General features: G+C 37.5%; 1 protein-coding gene and 1 non-coding gene across 2 annotated transcripts; one reads left to right on the forward strand and one right to left on the reverse strand.

The window, feature by feature from the left end:
- The first annotated feature begins 5,998 nt into the window (after window positions 1-5,998).
- LOC126661594 (uncharacterized) lies at window positions 5,999-11,676 on the forward strand. Its single transcript, XM_050355448.1, has 3 exons — window positions 5,999-6,055; window positions 6,199-6,222; window positions 9,946-11,676. The coding sequence occupies exons 1-3, from the start codon at window positions 5,999-6,001 to the stop codon at window positions 11,674-11,676; spliced, it is 1,812 nt and encodes a 603-aa protein (XP_050211405.1).
- LOC126662434 (small nucleolar RNA R71) lies at window positions 9,952-10,058 on the reverse strand. The gene has a single exon (XR_007635807.1). It is a non-coding gene; the product is annotated as a small nucleolar RNA R71 (small nucleolar RNA).
- Window positions 11,677-21,589: the final 9,913 nt, after the last annotated feature.

Below are 21,589 nucleotides of genomic sequence, written 5' to 3' on the forward strand. Positions count from 1 at the left end.
TCGGGGGCTTTGAAATAAGTGTGAGGCGGGAAAATCGTAGACCCGATATCATGGAAAATGAGAATGAAGATTATGAGGAAGGTGAGCGGTTCAATCCTCAAGTGGAAGGAGCGGAACAACATTATCCGCCTCCTCCCCCACTTGAGAATGTGAATCGCCAAAGGCATCAAGAACGCCCTAGGGATGATCGACCCCACTTGCATCCACAAGTGCACAATCAACCAAGACAAACTTTGGGCGAGTTCTTTTTGCCGAATGTGGATAATGCCACGTTTGGATGCTTTGCAATGCCGGTTCAAGCGGCAACCTTTGAGATCAAGCCAAGTACGATACAACTTTTAGAGAACCGTTGTGCGTTTTACGGGTTGAGTCAAGAGGATCCCAATGCGCACATCGCCAAATTCTTGGGTGTACTCAATACGTTCAAGCTTCATGGGATAACCGCGGATCAAATCAAGTTGAGAATGTTCCCCTTCTCTTTAAGGGATAAGGCTAGCTTATGGCTTCACTCTCTACCCAACGAATCCATCCACAATTGGAGGGAGTTGGCTCATGTAATACCCCAAAATATTAAATTATCTAATTGGACCACGTGTCAAATCTGGATTTGCTAGAGTGACAAAATCAGAAAGTTTTTCGATAAATAAGTTTTAGTAGGTCGGTTTTGGAAAGGATTATATGCGAGAAATTTAATATTATATTTCAATTCTAAAGTTGGAATTGGAATTAGAAAAGAAAAATGTTAAGAAAGTCGCAAAATAAAGTACAGGGACTAAAATGGTAATTTAACCATATAAGACCCGAAAGGATATTATTACGCCAAAGCCCGCGAAATATTTTATAGTATATGTGGTAAAAGTTTCGGGTCAATCGGAGACCTTTTGGAATTTGGACGCGGATGCGTTTTGGGGCTAAATTGTTATTTTTGAGAAGTTTAAGGGCTAAAGTGTAAATTAGCCAATTAAGTCTCGAGAATAGTAATTAAAAGATTTTGACGGAAAATAATAATATTGAGTTAGTATTATTTATATGAATATAAATAATACGTAAGCAATCGAGTTAAAAGAATAATTTAACCATTTGGTTAAATTAGAAAGTTTAAAAGATAAATGATTTAAGTTAAAGAAATGAAGGATCAAAATGTTAATTAGCCATACATATATATAACCTTTCCTTAAGAGTAAGGAAAGAAGAAGAGAATCAGAAGAATGAAATAGAGAGAAGAAGAAAGGTTTTGGCGATCGATTCGTTCCGCCGCCGTTTCGCCGTTTCTCGCTCAAATCGCGAGTTCTTTATATCGATTCGTTCAGAATTCGATTCTCTATCATCGCTAAGCTTCAAATCAAGGTAAGCTTGACGTTTTTATTATGAGAATTGATAAATAAGGGTTATTTCGTTTTAACGAATTAAACAAATCGTAATCGCGTTTCTATTGGCGTTTTTGATGATATTTGAGATGGTTATTAATGGAAATCGTGCTAGAATCGACTTTGGACGTTTAAACACGTCGGAATAGGCCCGGGGAATGAACCCCGGGGCTGCACATCGGCAGCCAGTTGCTGCACGAACGTGCAGTACACGTTCGTGTAGCATACCGCACGAACGTGCAGCACACGTTCGTGTAGCAGACCGCACGAACGATTTCAAACAATTTCAAGTCGTGTAATCAATCGTGATTCGGTTGAATATCAAAACATAAACTAGGACGTTTAAAAGAGAAGTGTGATTAAGAGATTATCAAAGTTAAGAATCGTATTTGAAATACGATTATGTTAACCTAAGTTTATAACTTAGGGTTTTGATACTAAATCAACGTTTATGAATTAAACGTATAGGTAACTCGATTAAGTAACTGACGTACCGACAAGCTATCAAGCCAGTTAGCGGGAGTGGATACGTGATTGGACAACGCATGGAGCTTACGCTTGCGGGATTATAATAATGCAGTTTTGGATAGCGGTCACTGTGAGTGGCAATTTACTTTCGCGTATTATTAGTATAAAAGTTATTTTCATATATATATATATATATATATATATATATATACGTATATTGTTTATACGCATCGCATTATATACAATTGATTGGATGTTATACGTTTATTTAATTTCTATATGCGAGAACTAGTATGCGATCCGAAGAAACTAGCTACCTATTGGGTGTCAATAGGCTGTGTGATCACCAGTATTGAGTCAGTCTAGTATGTTTGCATATGAGTGATGAATTGACTTGACACAGCTGGGAGCTGTTGATGAATATGAAATTTACGATTGGGTTATGATTTCGATACGCAGAGTGAACTCGGCTACGGTGTAGCCTGGAAGTCCCCGTATCTAGTGGTTGGGCCACCAGCGAGTTGGACTCGCAAATGATATTTACGATTGAGTTGAATGATATATGATTATTCGAGAGATGTGTCGCATGCTAGGATATTAGTTTCATACGGATCAAATACCTGTTTATATGTTTTATATTATTGTTTTCTTAAGATGCGATGTTATATTTTTATACTAATACCATTAGTAACTTGCAAGCTCACTCAGTATTTTCCAGAATACTGACCCCCTCACAGTGTTTCCTTTCAGGTGACCGGAGTCGGATCAGACAGACCATCTCCTTTGTGTCGGCAGCCTTTTTGGCTTACACAAAGTGCGAGTTTTTATAGAGCTGCAGTAGTCAGTAGGTGTAAGTATAAGGTGTATGATTTAATTTCAAACGGTATTTGAAAAGTAAACTCTGATATAATTTTATAAGTAAGTTGTTTATAAAGATGGCGTTTTATCCGTTTGAATTTTGTACCAATTGCCTTGAGAGGAATTGGTTATGTTTGTGATCAGAAACAGGGCGGTGCTGGATATGAGATATCGCTCGGTAAGACCCTGGTTTCTAAGAATTTGTTCGCGAATGTTTTCAGAAAAGAAATACGATGTTTTAATAATTGAATTATATTATTTAAAGAACATTTCTGAAAACGTATTGTATATAGTAATATGTTTTAATCGCGAAAAAATTTACAGTGGTTTTAGGCTTGCTACGGGTTTCGGAGCAACCACTCCCATTCCCTAGCGCCGGTCTCGGCTCAATAATTTGGGTCGTGACAATTGTGGTATCAGAGCAGTTGGTCCAGTTACCTCTGCTAATATGTGTTTTGTTAGTTAAGTAACCTAGGAACTACTGCAGCTATAGAGTTGAGTTCTGTCTGATCCAAGTAGTTTGCATTATTGTTTTGCGATAAGTATCATTGATTGGTTGTGAAGTGCTTGTTTGTTTGTTGCGACACACGTATATGAGATACACGCGCGTATTTCGTTTTCGATAAGATATGCATACGTGATATGCATATCTAGATGGAACCTCGAGGAGATGAAATTCTACGATGAGGCAGTTCATGTTTTGGTACATTTAGGCTAGATACTGTCGAGAGTATCGATTGAAACGCCAGGAGGCGGATATCGAAGAAGTATAAAGCTACAGAGGTGAGAGAACTTGCCGGATACAGAGTTTAAAGGTCTAGAGAGCTTACAAAACTCAAATTTTATAACTTTCTAAAGTTATTTTGTTTAAACGATTTTGAAAGCACAATTGTGCCTAGACCCGTGATAGTCATTGATAAATGCCACGACATTGATAGAAGTGCATCACTACATACATTGCTAATGAAAAGAACAATAAATGAATACATGCATTAATAGTACATGCATCATATGCATTATGCTCAGACGAAAAGGTGAGATGTGGCAACTCTTTGGGGATGAGAGACGTCATCACCCTAGTGCACAATTTTGCTAAGATTTAAATAAAATTTCGATTTACATTTCGAAACGAAATGTTTTATTCGAAAGAGTTTTCAAGGAGTTTTGTTTTTAAGTAAGTATACCTAGACCAGAACTCTGTGACGAAAGTGAAATGCTAGCGAGCAAGCTGCGATCAAGCTGCGATCAAGGCCACGAGAAGATCGAATACGTATAATTGCGAGAACATAGGAGTTGTGCTTCTAGGATATGAACTTAGCCATGAGTTAACGAGCTAGAATATAGTTAAAAATTGCAGATGTATTGGAAAGTGACGCGTACCAGATTAGTGGTAAGCTAGAAAGTAAGTATCTCTTTGACAGGACGTCAAAGATATTAAACTACGATATAAGGGAAGAAGTATATAAGAAGAATGAAGTTTATATATGAGAAGCGAATGGTAAGATGTATGTGAGTAGCAAAATGTAACTAATCGAACGATGAACTGGGATGTTCCTATCTTTAAACGAAGTGATTAGAGCATCATGTTACCACACTATAGAAGTAAGAAAGTCGTCAGGTTTAATAAGATCGTGACAACTCTTTATTGAACCGTTGGATCAAGTTGTCACTGGAACACGATGTCCCTAAGACAGAGACCTAAGTGTTAACCATTACGATCGACAAACCGAGAACATGAAGTAGATTTCATAAGAGTATCGATAATGGATATATGTTGATAAAGTGACGGACCAAGTAGACGAGTGATAAGAATATGAAGTACGGAACATGGAATTGGATCAATTAAGTATAGCTAACATCAAGTCCGCATAGAATGTAGTGATTTGAGAAGCATGATAAGAAAGATCAAGAGGTAAACGACAAGAGTTGTAATAAGTGAGTTAGAAGTTAGAACTTCTATTACTAGTTTACGATTATGAAGCGAATGCAACCTAGTCCAATTGGCCTGCAAAGGCCAGAAATGCGATGAAGGTCAGCGGAAACCTAACAAGATAAAGTGGGATTATACAGGCATCAGAAGTGCCGCAGTAACCCAACGTCATTATAAATCAGTTAGCTGTAAAAGCAACTGATGTAAGGAATTGTATACCAATGATAGGACGATGAATATAAAGACAATATTGACATGAAGAAAGGAACACCTATAGAGGCTGATAATAGTATACATAAGTTAAGGCTAAAGGAATTTGATGGATTAAGCGGTAATGCTAAATCCACTAGGAAGGTAAAGTAAGATACTCGTACACATCGAGCGGATAAAGGACAAAAAGTATTGTCGATCGAGATGTCAATAGAAAGTTGAACCCATGAATAGTTATGACGAACAATTAAAGCAATGAAAGGTATAAATGTAATGGATGCTTATGAAGTGCTAAGCCTTAGACTCTAAGTTAGATCAAATAAAGAGTAATGTGATCAATATAGGAGATTGATTATGATCCTTAAAGGAAAGAGAAAAGTCATGTGGAAAATTGGCAAGGAGCTTAAAGAAACGGAACTCTATGTAGTCGCGTATAAATAGAAACAAAGAAGGATAAAGAAGATAGAGACATATGATCGAAATCACTGACAGTTAAGATGTCAGTAAGGGTACAATAGGACGATAAGTAAGTAATGGAGAATGTACTACGTCGATAATTCAGGTAAAAGAATTGCAACCCGTTATTTAATTGATAACGACGTTCAGAGTGCCGAAACAAGAAATATCAGGAATACGAGATGCGATAGAAGTAATACCCGCATATGATCGGCTTTACAGACGGCCAAGATGATAGTACAAATACGATAAGATGATATATATATACCATTGAGAACACACGACATCGAGAAATTCAGACGAAGAAGGCCACGACTCTCTATTAATGATCGATGTTGTGGATATTAAAAACAAGTAGTACACGATGTACAAAAGGCGTTGAGAAGGAAAATAAAGAATACAATAGAAGATAATCAAGAAACACGACAAGAACGTGAATTAGGAACGCAAGAAGAATACCATAGGATCATAGCATTTAGACTATTAATCCTATTGGTTAACAAAGGACGGGAAGTCAAAGAAAGTTACGGAGAAGTACGTCTGCAATATGAACAAAAGTAGGAATAACAAGTGAAGTAACAAGATCATGGATAGTAATGAGAAGTAAACTTAACGCTACATGATAGTAAAGGGAAATGATTTGGAAGCTAAGAGCCAATTAAGATTGAGAATTGGAAAGAAGGAATAGATAAGAAAGAGTTAGATTATGATGAATAAAAAGATCAAATATGGAGCAAGTAACGATGTCATTAAGGAACATTCAGATGTAAGTATATGATTGGAAAAGGATTAAGATCTTCACTTAAGAATTAGAAGCAAAGAAAGCTTGCATGAGCATTGGTCACACGCTGCCTTATTAAAATAAGAATTCAGCGACCATTATGACAATCCTATCTGGCTGAAAACCAGATTGATGAAACATATCGATGTAAGGTAAGAAGAGACAAGGAGTTTCAAAGAATAGTACGTCATGCTTAAAGGAAATAGATCAATGGAAATGCAAACGAATAAAGAGGTATACGATATATCTAGATGCAAGAGAAATGTTAAGTAAGTTTTACAAGAAAAGTGAAGACCTCATAAGGATACGTCCTGAGGATTTACCTCATGGATAACCATGATAAGTGACGTTAGCGAAAGAATCTTCCTACGAGAAATGAAGTAATGAGACAAAAGAGGATAACAGATAGTGGAATAAGCTTTTAGCACGACAACAAATAACAATCAGACGACGGCAACAGAGACTACGTAAGTAATGAAGCACGAGTTGTTTGAGTGTCCACATCACTCAACAAGGAACGATGATAGGATTAAATATGTTGGACAAAAAGAAAAGGATCGAGAACGAAAATGCATGTGGATACGACTAACATCGTTATAAAAAGAAGACTTGGAGATCAAGATCAAGTCGTAACCACGATCAAACAAAGCAAAAGAATCTAAGAGTACGAACTAATAGATCATCTACATCATTCGAATACGAATGATCAAGCTTAAGAGTGAAGATTATCGTTAGTAATAATCAGACATTATTAGAACAAACAAGTATTGAATATCAGTATTAAACTGAAAATTCAATTACAAGGATAAAAGTTCATAGTATTGAATGTCAAACAAAGGTAAGAAGTCATAGTTCATAAGAAAATGGCTAAAAACACTATGAAAGACGGGGACGATATGAAAGGTCGTCAATGACGGTTAACATTAGTCTACAAGGAGTACAGAAATGGAGTGATGAATGAAGTTTAAAAGGTTAAGGGTTTAAGTTAAGTCAAGGAGTTATATGAAAATTCGAGGACGAATTTTTATAAGGGGGAAGAATGTAATACCCCAAAATATTAAATTATCTAATTGGACCACGTGTCAAGTCTGGATTTGCTAGAGTGACAAAATCGGAAAGTTTTTCGATAAATAAGTTTTAGTAGGTCGGTTTTGGAAAGGATTATATGCGAGATTAATATTATATTTCAATTCTAAAGTTGGAATTGGAATTAGAAAAGAAAAATGTTAAGAAAGTCGCAAAATAAAGTACAGGGACTAAAATGGTAATTTAACCATATAAGACCCGAAAGGATATTATTACGCCAAAGCCCGCGAAATATTTTATAGTATATGTGGTAAAAGTTTCGGGTCAATCGGAGACCTTTTGGAATTTGGACGCGGATGCGTTTTGGGGCTAAATTGTTACTTTTGAGAAGTTTAAGGGCTAAAGTGTAAATTAGCCAATTAAGTCTCGAGAATAGTAATTAAAAGATTTTGACGGAAAATAATAATATTGAGTTAGTATTATTTATATGAATATAAATAATACGTAAGCAATCGAGTTAAAAGAATAATTTAACCATTTGGTTAAATTAGAAAGTTTAAAAGATAAATGATTTAAGTTAAAGAAATGAAGGATCAAAATGTTAATTAGCCATACATATATATAACCTTTCCTTAAGAGTAAGGAAAGAAGAAGAGAATCAGAAGAATGAAACAGAGAGAAGAAGAAAGGTTTTGGCGATCGATTCGTTCCGCCGCCGTTTCGCCGTTTCTCGCTCAAATCGCGAGTTCTTTATATTGATTCGTTCAGAATTCGATTCTCTATCATCGCTAAGCTTCAAATCAAGGTAAGCTGGACGTTTTTATTATGAGAATTGATAAATAAGGGTTATTTCGTTTTAACGAATTAAACGAATCGTAATCGCGTTTCTATTGGCGTTTTTGATGATATTTGAGATGGTTATTAATGTAAATCGTGCTAGAATCGACTTTGGACGTTTAAGCACGTCGGAATAGGCCCGGGGAATGAACCCCGGGGCTGCACATCGGCAGCCAGTTGCTGCACGAACGTGCAGTACACGTTCGTGTAGCATACCGCACGAACGTGCAGCACACGTTCGTGTAGCATACCGCACGAACGTGCAGCACACGTTCGTGTAGCAGACCGCACGAACGTGCAGCACACGTTCGTGTAGTACACTACACGAACGTGGAGCACACGAACGTGCAGCGTACTGCACGTGCAGTACACTGCTGCACGAACGTGCAGTCCTTCGCCGAGTGAGGAATCCTGATTTGGGCTTTCTGGGCCCTGACGCGACGCAGAAACTCGATTTCAAACAATTTCAAGTCGTGTAATCAATCGTGATTCGGTTGAATATCAAAACGTAAACTAGGACGTTTAAAAGAGAAGTGTGATTAAGAGATTATCAAAGTTAAGAATCGTATTTGAAATACGATTATGTTAACCTAAGTTTATAACTTAGGGTTTTGATACTAAATCAACGTTTATGAATTAAACGTATAGGTAACTCGATTAAGTAACTGACGTACCGACAAGCTATCAAGCCAGTTAGCGGGAGTGGATACGTGATTGGACAACACATGGAGCTTACGCTTGCGGGATTATAATAATGCAGTTTTGGATAGCGGTCACTGTGAGTGGCAATTTACTTTCGCGTATTATTAGTATAAAAGTTATTTTCATATATATATATATATATATATATATATATATATATATATATATATATATATATATATATATATATATATATATATATATATATATATATATACGTATATTGTTTATACGCATCGCATTATATACAATTGATTGGATGTTATACGTTTATTTAATTTCTATATGCGAGAACTAGTATGCGATCCGAAGAAACTAGCTACCTATTGGGTGTCAATAGGCTGTGTGATCACCAGTATTGAGTCAGTCTAGTATGTTTGCATATGAGTGATGAATTGACTTGACACAGCCGGGAGCTGTTGATGAATATGAAATTTACGATTGGGTTATGATTTCGATACGCAGAGTGAACTCGGCTACGGTGTAGCCTGGAAGTCCCCGTATCTAGTGGCTGGGCCACCAGCGAGTTGGACTCGCAAATGATATTTACGATTGAGTTGAATGATATATGATTATTCGAGAGATGTGTCGCATGCTAGGATATTAGTTTCATACGGATCAAATACCTGTTTATATGTTTTATATTATTGTTTTCTTAAGATGCGATGTTATATTTTTATACTAATACCATTAGTAACTTGCAAGCTCACTCAGTATTTTCCAGAATACTGACCCCCTCACAGTGTTTCCTTTCAGGTGACCGGAGTCGGATCAGACAGACCATCTCCTTTGTGTCGGCAGCCTTTTTGGCTTACACAAAGTGCGAGTTTTTATAGAGCTGCAGTAGTCAGTAGGTGTAAGTATAAGGTGTATGATTTAATTTCAAACGGTATTTGAAAAGTAAACTCTGATATAATTTTATAAGTAAGTTGTTTATAAAGATGGCGTTTTATCCGTTTGAATTTTGTACCAATTGCCTTGAGAGGAATTGGTTATGTTTGTGATCAGAAACAGGGCGGTGCTGGATATGAGATATCGCTCGGTAAGACCCTGGTTTCTAAGAATTTGTTCGCGAATGTTTTCAGAAAAGAAATACGATGTTTTAATAATTGAATTATATTATTTAAAGAACATTTCTGAAAACGTATTGTATATAGTAATATGTTTTAATCGCGAAAAAATTTACAGTGGTTTTAGGCTTGCTACGGGTTTCGGAGCAACCACTCCCATTTCCTAGCGCCGGTCTCGGCTCAATAATTTGGGTCGTGACAGCTCAAGCGTTTCTTAACAAATATTTCCCTCATGGCAAGACTACAAAGTTGACCAAGGATATTCTTGAGTTTATTCAATTTGAAGGGGAGTCACTTTATGAGGCATGGGAGCGTTTCAAAGATTTACAAAGGAGTGTCCCCCATCATCGGCTCAATAAAGAGCATGTGATCCAAATCTTCTATGATGGGACGACTATTACTACTAGAGCAACAATTGATGCGGCTTCGGGCGGATCACTAATGCAAAAGACGTATGAAGAGGCGCTAGAATTGGTGGAAAAGTTGGCGATAGTTAGTAGCACTTGGGGCCCTATTGATAGAAGAGCTCCATCTACTCAAAAGTCGGTAATGACTCTTGATCAAGTGAGGGAAATGGAGGCCATAAAAGCAACTAATGCTTCATTACAAGCACAAGTGGATGCCCTCAAGAAACAAGTTGCTCCAAGAAACGCACCGGTCGCCTATGTTCAAGTGGGATGTGAGCATTGTGGGGACTACAACCATAGTAATGGGGAGTGTTATGCCACGGGGAAAGCTTGGAGTGAGCAAGTGAACTATGTTGGAGGCCAAGGGCAAGCTAATGACCCGTACTCTAATACCTACAACCCCGGATGGAGGAATCATCCTAACTTTGGATGGAGAAACCAAGAAGGTCAAGGCAATGCTCAAGCCTCCAACCAAGCGGGTCCTAGTTTTCAAGGAGGAAATAGACCTCAATATCAACAACAACCACAAGGTCAATACCACAACAACCAACACCAAGGGAACAATTATGGTGGTAGACCACAACACCCTCCCGGTTTCCAACAACCAAGGAACACGGATGAGGGAAACATGCTTGCCAAATTGATGGAGAAATTTGAAAAGATGGAGGTTGAAAATAGGCAACTTCACAATGAAAATAGGCAAAGGGAGAAGAACCAAGCTTCCACCATCCATCACTTAGAGACCCAAATCTCGCAAATGGCACTTTCGCTTCAAGGTAGACCTCAAGGGGGATTGCCCTCTACTACGGAAAACAATCCTAGAGAGCATGTGAAAGCCATCAAAGTTGTGGAACTTCGAAGCGGTAGAGTCCTTGATGTTGATCATGATAAGGATCTTGAAAAAGCTAATGGCAAGAGGCCAATGATTGTGGAGGTTGAGCCTCAAGTGGTAATAGATGTTGCAAGCTCTAGTCAAGAGCTACCAAAGTCGTGTGAGGAGGTGGCTATTGATATTGATGTTGAAGAACCATATGTGAGGCCACCACCACCACCACCTTTTGTGCCTAAAGTACCATTCCCAAGCCGGTTGAGAAAGGCTCCGGATAATGAAAAGTTTCATAAGTTTCTTGAAATATTCAAGAAACTTCAAATAAGCATGAGCCTAGGGGATGCCTTGCGAGAGATGCCCCAATACGCTAAGTTCTTGAAAGACATAATTATGAACAAGCGAAGTTGGGAACAAGGCGGAACAATTCCTCTAACGGAAAGTTGTAGTTCTATTATCCAAAGCAATCTACCAACCAAGCTACAAGATACAGGGAGTTTCACGATTCCTTGCTTAATTGGCACTTCTACTTCTCTTAATTGTCTTTGCGATTTAGGTGCAAGTATAAATCTAATGTCGTTGTGTCTTCAGGGAAATATGTGGAAACCAACCGATAAAACAAACTTCCATGATGCTCCAATTGGCCGACCATTCGCTCAAGAGACCGCACGGGGTTGCGGAAGACGTGCTAGTAAAAGTGGGCAAGTTCATCTTTCCGGTGGACTTTGTTGTGCTTGATTATGCGGTCGACAAAGATTGCCCCATGATTCTCGGGCGTCCTTTTTTGAATACGGGGAGAGCATTGGTTGATGTTAATGGGGGGAAGATAACATTAAGAATGAATGATGAGAGCATGGTGTTTGACATCAAGCATGGCAAAAGCAAGTGTGAGGAGGAGAAATGCATGAAGATTGATACTATTGAGCCCACATTGCATGTGCCTATGAAGGAGGTTCCTATGAAAGAACCCGAGGTTGTGTGTGCAAAAATCAAGACAACACCTCATGTCAAGCCACGCAAGGGAAAACAAAGACGTTGGGCATCATGGAAGTTGAAGCTCAACGGGATAGCAACCGCAAGCAAGAGACAAATATGCACGGAAGTTGCTACTCTTGGTGAGTACGTCCAAGTTCGAACCTCTCAAGCACATTCACAAGCGGGGAAGTTGATTTCTAAGTGGAGCGGGCCGTTTAAAACACGGCGCAAATTGGATAATGATTTGATTGAGTTGGAGGGGGCCAATGGAGATGTTTTTAAGGTGCTTGGAGAATGGTGCAAACCATATCCTAGAGTGTTGATCGATGAAAGTCGCGAGCAAGTCGCTCTTTTTGATCCTCCATGATTTTGAGGATCGATAGTCGAGCTTTCGACTTAAAACAAGCGCACTTGGGAGGCATTCCCAAGAGGTTCGATTTCTTTTCTTGTCATTTATATTTTGTTACTTATTTTTAGTGTTTCATTTATGTTTTTGTGTGTTCGATTGAACACACAAGATTTGATTTTCTAAACTCAACTCCAATTCAATTTTTATTTGTCTAATTTCTTAGCATTGAGGACATTGCATCGAAATGTGTGAGGAGGGTTGGAAAATTGAATGTAGTTGCGTAGGATTGTTTGTTTTTGATGTTTTTTCTTTTTCGTTGTTAATTTTAGTTGTTTGTGTGTTTTTGATGTTTTGTTTAGGAGAATTTTGGTCGAATCTTTGAGCAAGACCCTTAGCTTAATTTTGTATCATGTTAGCTAAGTTGATCAAGTACTTGCATTATATCAATTGTCATGTTCTAGTTAATGAATCATTGAATGGTTTTTCTTGTTCTAACAATTGTTGTTGATGATTGCTTAGTGAAATGCCAATTATATGACATAAGTTGATAAGATTAGGGTAAAATCACTTGTTAGCAACAATTGACCCTAAATGCATGACCAACGAGCTTGATGCGGATACATGATGTGTATGTAGTAAAATTGTTGAATTTTAGGAAATTGGGCATATGTGGCATGATTGTTGTAGTTCTAGCATTGGTTAAAACACACCCAAGTCTTGAGTTTTTTCGAGCCTATTTTGTTGTTGTGTTTTGCATGTTTAGTCCTAGAATTTGCTCCTATGTCCGGGGAAGATTGTATTGTTGAGTTTTTGGCAATTAGGTGATAATGGCAATTAGGATTACACACTTCTCCAACCCACTCAAAAAGCCTACTCCTCTTCCCCTAGATAACACAATTTGAGCCTTAACCAAAATTTTTGTTTAAACCACAATTTTCACACAAATCAACCTTTTTCAAAATTTTACCTCTAAAACACCCTAACTTGACTTGAAATAACTCATATAAAAACATAAGGAAACTCTAGATTGATGAACTATTGAAAAAAGTGAACTAAGTGCTAAAAATATACGTTAATGCCTTAGAGAAAGAAAGAAAAAAAAAAACATGAAAAGGAAAACAAAAGAAAAATTGAAGAAAAGAAAAGAAAGAAAGAATAAACAAAGGCATGAAAAGTTCTCATTTGTTAAAAAGTTCACTTGTATGAAAATTTCCAAGCTAGACCAAGTAAAAGAGTGCAATTGTTATTCAAGTCAAGTTTTTAGCAAAAATCTATTTTTTTACCTACCCCTAACCTTAGCCCCATTATAACCCTTGAAAGTCCATTTGATAGTTGCCGAAAACCGAACTAAGTAGTGGAGTCCGGACTTTGAGAAGGCCTATGGTGACTATTACATGTGTTCTTTGTATACCCTTTGTTATCTTGAGCGAGTGAAATCTAGTGAGGAATACGCCATTGCTTGTAGTAGAACATTTATGCCGTGTTGTGCCCAACATAGCTTGAATCCGATTTGTATACACGTCCCGCATAAGATATCAAGTTTGTAATATAGAATGGGTCAATAAGCATGTTTCCGTGATTGTAACCTTGATGCTATCAATTTATGTCATTGACATTGCATTTCTCACTTGTTTTCATCACTTTTAGTTGTTAGGTCGGGAATCATTCGTTTGGTAATTCATTAGTTGGAACATTGTGTATGATATATATGCGGGTTTGAAGTTATTAGCTAGCATGCGTCTCCGAGTAAGATTCATTTCTTGCTTGAGGACAAGCAAGGTTTAGTGTGAGGAGGTTTGATAGGAGTATTTTACTCCTATTTAGAGTGTCGTTTCCGCATGCTTTTATTACGATTTATCATGGTTTTATGGTATTCCGAGTGCCTTATTATATGTTTTAGTATTTCAGGTACTTGGGAGCATTGCGGAAGCATTTTGGTACAAAAGATGGAAAAGTCGACGGAAAAGAGGCGAAAGCTCATTTGCAAGTCTGAAAATCCGACCCTGCTGCACTAATTGGAAAATTGGAACCAGCTAGAAGCCTCAAATGAATTTGTGTTCTTCATGAAAGTTAAAATAGACGTCCTAAGCTTTCCAACGGTTCAAGAATCGACTCAATCGGACATTTCTACACCAAGTTATGAAGTTACGAAGATCGCGGTTCTGCAGAGCAAAGGGTGTCTCGAACCAAGACACCAAAGTGTGATATGTGTTTCGATTCGAGACAAATGTGCCTGGAGGCAGATTATAGTGTCTCGAACCGAGACACTCCTCCATTCTAAGTGTCTTGGTTCGAGCTTAGGCTTGGAAAAAGGGGAATTTCTGATTTCAAACACAAAAAGGCTTGATTCTCTTTGCTTCTTTGGGCCAAACACTCCTTGAGTGAATGTTTTTCTTTCCTCTTTTGTAAACATATAAAAACCCTTTTATCTCTATTTTAGGTTATGTCATGATTTTGTAGAGAATTGTTAGACATCTCATTATTGTAGCAACACTTTCTCTCTAGCTTTAAATCATTGTTCTTATTGTTCTTACTAAAAGTAGTAAAGGATCTTCATAGTTCTTGGTGTTCTTCAAACTAATTTCCAGATTTTGCTATATTGGGAAACTTATTAAATACAAGTATTAGTCTTGTAATTGAAGCTTCATTATCTTGTTCATATGTTTAAGGTTCATTTATTACTCCAAGGTACTTAATCTTTACTCTATGCCTAATCTTCATTATTGCTTAATTAGTTTTGCCATGATGATGATTAGTAGCTAAACCCCTTGTTTGGGGGTTGTTATGATTGCCATGTTTGATTAAATAGGTGATTAGGGTTAGGTTTTATGGGTGATGTTGGTTGTTGTGCTTCTTGAGCTTAATGCTTAGAATAGGTTGGCCTCTTATTCTTTGCTATGTGGTTTAATTAGGAGGACGAGAGTTAACTAATTAGACTATACCTAGGGGAGTACATGCTTTAGACCTAGATGCATTAGCATGATCTAGGGCTATCTTGGTTGTGGAGTTTGCTTGATTAGTTGGCTCGATTAACTCTATCGAAATCTATGAGCACGAGAGTGGATTAGATTTCGGAATTGTTAATCAAGTTTTGACTCTTTCACTTCCGGCTCGAGAGAGCGGAATTGGTTCCGTAGAATAGCTTGACCCGACCTAAGTTCCCATCACCTTGACCCAAACTACCTAGATATGACTTTGGCATGACTAGGAACCTCCAAGCGTTTTTACCCTTAGTTGAATCCTTGTTGTTCAATCTTGTTTAATTTAGTTTAATTGCAAGTTTAGTAGTTGTTTACCTTTAGACTTTTGATACTTTGAAAACCATATTCATGTTTGCTAAACGAATTGAATAGCAACTAAAATCACTCTCATCAATCATCACTCTTGAATTCACTCCTTGTGGGTACGATAACTCGGACTTAGGTCCACTCTATTACAAGTTGGGTTTATTCTCAACAGAGCTTCGGGACCGCCCATTGGAACATCCAAATCTACTTTAAATCCGGAAAGGAGATCGTCAGAAGAAGAAGACATCCTACGAAAAGAAACATCAAGTGAACTTAAAAACAAATAAATATACCTTGAAGAAAGGAGTAGCAAAGATCCGCCAGGCCTCGAGGAGGATCCTCCAAAGAAAACCATCGATGCCGAAGATGACTATTAACCAAAACATCTAAGACAGGACGTTGAAAGACACTATGGGATGATAAATCAGAAGTAAGTGTCGACTCAGACAAACTTAAAGGAGACGGACAGCTCCGGACTTGATGAGAAGAAAAACCATCCGAAAAATGAAGAAAAGCAAAATTAAGACAAAAAAAAAAAAGAAACGCCTTCGCCAGCGGCTGGTCAGACAAGGAAGATAAATACGGAACCGCCCTTTCCTACCAAGGGCAAATACGAAACAACCATCACATTTCCTAAAATCTATAAAGTAATACAACACATTAAGAGAAGGGGCATAGCCCCGAAGCCTACACGCCTCTGCAAAGGCGAGCACTACTTTAATAGTACCAGGATAAAGTTGCCCCAAGGCAACTCTTAAATCCCTACATACTTCTACTAAAAACGAATCTAAGGGGAACCTAAGACCAGTGGCGGACTGCTCTTCAAAAACAACCATCCTACAAGACGAACCAGGAGAATCGGAGGCAGTCATATCGGCACCAGGTAATATTACCCTATAATCAAAGGGAAAACTATACTTAAAATAAATATCCAAGACTTGCTCCTATGAAGCCCTGATCTGGTAATAGCCATAGTAGTGCATGCATCTTCCACTCGACTAAGAGGCATCCTAGAACAGGAAATCACAAACATGAATACAAAGTAAAGGTCAAACAGAGAATATATTGAAGAACATATTGAAGAACATATTGAAGAACACCAAGGACAGAAAAGCATTTTCCAGAACAACGATTGTGAAAAAATAAAGAAAGCAGAAAAGCATCTTCAACATCCAAAACACAACTAACAAGAAGAAACATGCCTGAAAATCTGGAGAAACGAGTTATGAAGAATAAAATAAGCAAACGAAGAACAAGGAAAAGATAATTGCAGAAATGAGAGTAATGAGACTAATTTCGAAATAGAAGTAAGAGGAGGAAAAAGAAATATAGAAAGCTTAAATACGAAGAGTTTCAAAATGACAAACATTCATCAAATAATTAAATGATGACATGTGGCAATAAAGAGAATCTTACCGGAGAAGAAATGCAACTCACCAATATACGAAACGACTCGCCCATAATACGAAGCGACTCGCCCAAAATATAAAAAGACTCAGCTCCAAAAGAGCTAAAATCTACTAAGGCATGAATACCAATCACTTCAGCTCACTTGCGGCGGGGCTAATGATGGATACCGAATCCTACAATAAATGCAGTGGAGCCAAGTCATAGGAGATCCACTCTCGGGTGCTACCGGACTCCCCATAAAGACCTAAACATATGAAGAAGGCGCCGAATCCCTTGAGATTCGGCAGTATGCCGACGAAGACCGAATCTCATAGGATCCGCACAAAGCGCGTTAATCCGGGATTCGGGTAGATCGCCATATCTAGAAGTATCTTCTTATTTGGACACAAACTCCAAACATGGAAAGATAAGCTCTATCTTAGGAAGACGAGACTATTTAGGAAGACGTTCCTAAATAGGACTCATGACTGAATAAGGTAGATCACGACAAATCAGGGTGAATCCCTACAACGTAGCTCGATCCCTACAAAGTAGGATTCACTTACCTATTATGACTCTACCAGGTATATTCGGCTACTATAAAAGGAGCATGAGGTATGCCTAGAATCACAATTACATTCATATACTCTAAACGCTGCTCAAAGCTCTAAACTGACTTTAGCATCGGAGAGTTAATCGGACAACCACCGTCCGGTTAGCTTCTACCCTGTTTTGCAGGTCTCATTCACCGATTCAGAAGGCAGCCTCCATCAATTCTCATTGTTTGTGTTTGTTTTGTCAAATTATACTAAAGAATGAGAATGCGATTACCCCTTCAATGGGAATCACCCATTTCCCCCTACTCAATGCGAATGGATTTTTGAGAATGGAAATCAAAATTTAACCAAATATTTTAATAATAAATATATAAGTATTAAAAAATTATTTTTAAATATTTATTTTAAAAAACATACTTAAAATAATAAAAAAAACTTTTCTAATATTTTTTTTAAAAAATAATTTTTTTAATTTAAAAATAAGTTTTTATTTTTTTAAATAATTTTTTTTAAATAATTTTTAATTTTTTTCAAAATAATTGTTTTAATTTTTTTTAAATTTGTTTTTTAAATTTTTTTAAAATATTTTTTAAAATTTTAATATTTTGTAAATATTTTTTTAAATGAAAAATATTTAAAAAAATAAAAAAAGCATTTTTAATAAATAATAAATAATTTTTTTATTAAATTTATCCATTCCCATTACCATACTAATTTTGAACCAAACGAAATATGAAAACAATCATTTCCATTCCCATCTCTTTTCATTCCGATTCCCATTCCGATTCTGATTCCCAACCTTGAACTAAACGAACTCTAAAAGTATTGATATATAAAGTTATTTGGCCTCATTTGTTTCTTTAGGCAAGTAGCTAGTGGAGGAAAGTAGCCCAAAAAGTTTGCATTCTTTCAATTTGTCTCGTCTTTTTACTTTTGAAGGAAAAAAGAACCTTCCATAATAAAACTCTGAATAGTACTGATGGAGTCTGCCTTCTAATCGGATGAAGTAATTTGTAAAATAGGGTAGAAGCTAACAGGACGGTGGTTGTCCGATTAACTCTCCGATGTTAAAGTCAGTATTGAGCTTTGAGCAGCGTTTTGAGTATGTAATGTAGTTGTGTGTTTAGGCATACCTCAAACTCCTTTTACAGTAGATGATTGTATAACTTGTAGAGTTGTAATAGGAAGGTGAATCCTATTTTGTAGGGTTTGATCCTGATTATGAGTGATATTCCTTATTCAGACATGAGTCCTATTTAGGAACGTCTTCCTAAATAGTCTCGTCTTCCTAAGTTGGAGGTTATCTTCCTAAGTTGGAGTTTGTGCCCAATAAGAAAGATACTCGAGAATATAGACAGATTTGGCATACTAGAGACAAATATCAAACAATGTTAGCATTAATTGTAATACCCCAAAATATTTAAGTATTTAATTGGACCGTGTGTCCAGCTCTGATTTGCCAGGGTGGCGATATCGGAAATAATTTCCAAGAAATTAAAGTAAATAAACCTTTAGTAGGTCGGTCTTGGGAAAGTAATTGGCGGAATTTAATATCATATTCCAATTCTAAAGTTGGAATTTTAATTAAAAGGAAATATGTCAAGAAAAGTCCCAAACTAGAGTTCAGGGACTAAAGTGGTAATTTAACCAGTTAAGTCCCCAAAAGGGAAATTATTTCGCCAAAGTCCGCGAAATGTTTTATAGGAATAGTGGTAAAAGTTTCGGGTCAATCGGAGACCTTCTAAAATTTGGACGCGGATCAGTTTTGGGGCTAAATTGCAACTTTTGAAAAGTTCAAGGACCAAATTGCAAATTAGCCAATTAAACATCGAGAATAGAAAATAGAAGATTATTGAAGAAAAATAATAATTTTGGGTTAGTATTATTTATTTGGATATAAATAATACGTAACTAATTGAGCTAAAGCTGATAATTAGCCGATTAGTTAAAATAGAAAGTTTAAAAGAGAAAATGTTTAAGTTAAAGAAATGAGGGACTAAAATGGCTAATTAACCAAACAATATAAGATATCATTAAGATATCAGATGATTCCAGAATAAGGAAGAAGAGCAGAAGAAGGAGAGTGAAGCGAAAGATGGCGATCGTCGTCGGTTCGCCACCGTTTCGCCGTTTCTCGTCCAAACCGCGCGTTCTTTATATCGATTTGTTCAGAATTCGATCCTCTATCTTTCCCAAGCTTCAAATCAAGGTAAGTTGGTGGTTTTGGTAGCTGAATGTGATGATTAATGGGCTGTTATATCGCAAACAAATTGAATCAATCGAAACCACGTTGTTTTTGACGTTTTTGATGATTATTGAGTAGAGTTTTGTGTTATATTGATGTAGAAACATGTCGGAATGAGTTATGAGTGTCGGGAGCATGTCGAGATGATGTTTGGGACTGTTTGAAGGTGTCGCACGACGTGCGACAATGTCTCACGACGTGCGACATAACCTCGCTACGCAAGCGGACTTGCGATTGGCATAATTTCTTCATTCGGACTCGGAATTGAGCGATTCTTGTTGCGTTGGAAAGAGGAAAGGATTGTCTATAATCCTAGGGAATCAAAGCAATGTAAGAATTAGTTCTCAGTTGCTGTAAATAGGGTTTGGTTGCTGACTAGGGTTAGGTTTTAGCGACACGTATTGAAGTACGTTTTTGATTCGTTACTATCGTTTTATCGCGTTTTCCGTGTGATGGCTTGACATTTTGATGAATCTTATGGTTTGGGTACCTAATATGTCAAGTTACCAAGTCGGAATGGTGGTTTTAAATGGCTGAAATCGTGCCCAAATGAGGGCACGGCGTGCCCCAAGTAAGAGCACGACGTGCCAAGCTAAAAAGCTTGGGCACTACGTGATCAAGGAGGGTGCACGACGTGCACCTCTCCATTTGTGGAGGGCACGTCGTGCCAAGGGGGTGCACGACGTGCACCTCCCCCTTTTCGAAGGAAATGACACGCCAAATCTAGATTCGATGACCCCCGCCCCAATATCGACTTCCGGACTCTGAAAAAGCGAAATTCAGATGTAAACCTTGTGATATATGATTAAATGTTTGGAAATAGATCGAAAGTGTTTAACGTCTGGTTTACTTAAACAAATTAAAACCTAAGGACCTAATCAAGATATGAATAGAAATCTATAGAGAAAGATACGTTTAGAGCACAACGATTTATGTTTCGTGCTTTTGTCGTGTTAGGTATCTAGTGTAGTTTTTAGAATAGGATTCTCTAAGTATATGTTTTAACGATAGAATCCTATGATAGATGTGACGTACTATCGAGCTACGAGTATGACAAACCAAAAAGCTCGACGAAGATTGACGGACCAGTCTCCTGGAGCTTACGTTCGGATATAAGGAATAGCGGTTTCTGTGAGTTGCATTTTACTTTCGCGTATTGTTTATAAAAGTTATTTTCATATTCTATGATTTTATACATCGCATAATATATGGTTTGAAGTATCGCTTATCGAATTGCTTTTATCAATTATCGTTTGCTATTATTATCGATTACAGAATCGTTTATCGAATTATTATAGTTTTAAAACCAGTGTATGATCCGAGAAAACGTGCTACCTATTGGGCGTCAATAGGACTGTGTGATCACCGGTAAGTATGTCAGTCTAGCGTGTCTAGATTGTTATCGTGTCATAGAATTATATCGAATATCGAATATCGAACATCGTTTATCGTATCGTATCGTCTCGTATCGAAGTTGGAATACGTATATCGAATGGGATACGAGGTTTAACTCGGTCGAACTATCTCGGGATCTGTATCCTGTGGGTTTAACTCGGTTGAACTATCTCGGGACCCACACCTTGGGATTAAGAGACGGTAGTGTCACTACTAAAATGGAGCTTTTTAGCGACGGATTTTTCCGTCAATAAAAAACCCATATCCGTCGGGAATTGCTTTCCCGACGGATTTCCCGACGGACTGTGGCGTCGCTAAATACATTAGCGACGCCACAAAACAATCTGTCGCCATTTGGCGACGGATATTTCCGTCGCCAAATGGCAAAGGTCCGTCGCCAAAAGTGTCGCCAGGCGACGCGTTTGGCGACGTTCCAAGACGGATTTGGCGACGG

The sequence above is a fragment of the Mercurialis annua genome, linkage group LG8, assembly GCF_937616625.2.
Source record: "Mercurialis annua linkage group LG8, ddMerAnnu1.2, whole genome shotgun sequence".
In the NCBI taxonomy this organism is placed as follows: domain Eukaryota; kingdom Viridiplantae; phylum Streptophyta; class Magnoliopsida; order Malpighiales; family Euphorbiaceae; genus Mercurialis; species Mercurialis annua.

Excerpts from the sequence above, each read along its gene's own strand:
- LOC126661594 (XM_050355448.1), top strand. The coding sequence starts at position 5,999 with ATGAATAAAAAGATCAAATATGGAGCAAGTAACGATGTCATTAAGGAA. Across the intron at positions 6,056-6,198 it reads TCATTAAGGAACATTCAGAT|ATTGATGAAACATATCGATG; the intron begins GTAAGTATATGA and ends GCTGAAAACCAG. Across the intron at positions 6,223-9,945 it reads ATGAAACATATCGATGTAAG|ACTACAAAGTTGACCAAGGA; the intron begins GTAAGAAGAGAC and ends CCTCATGGCAAG.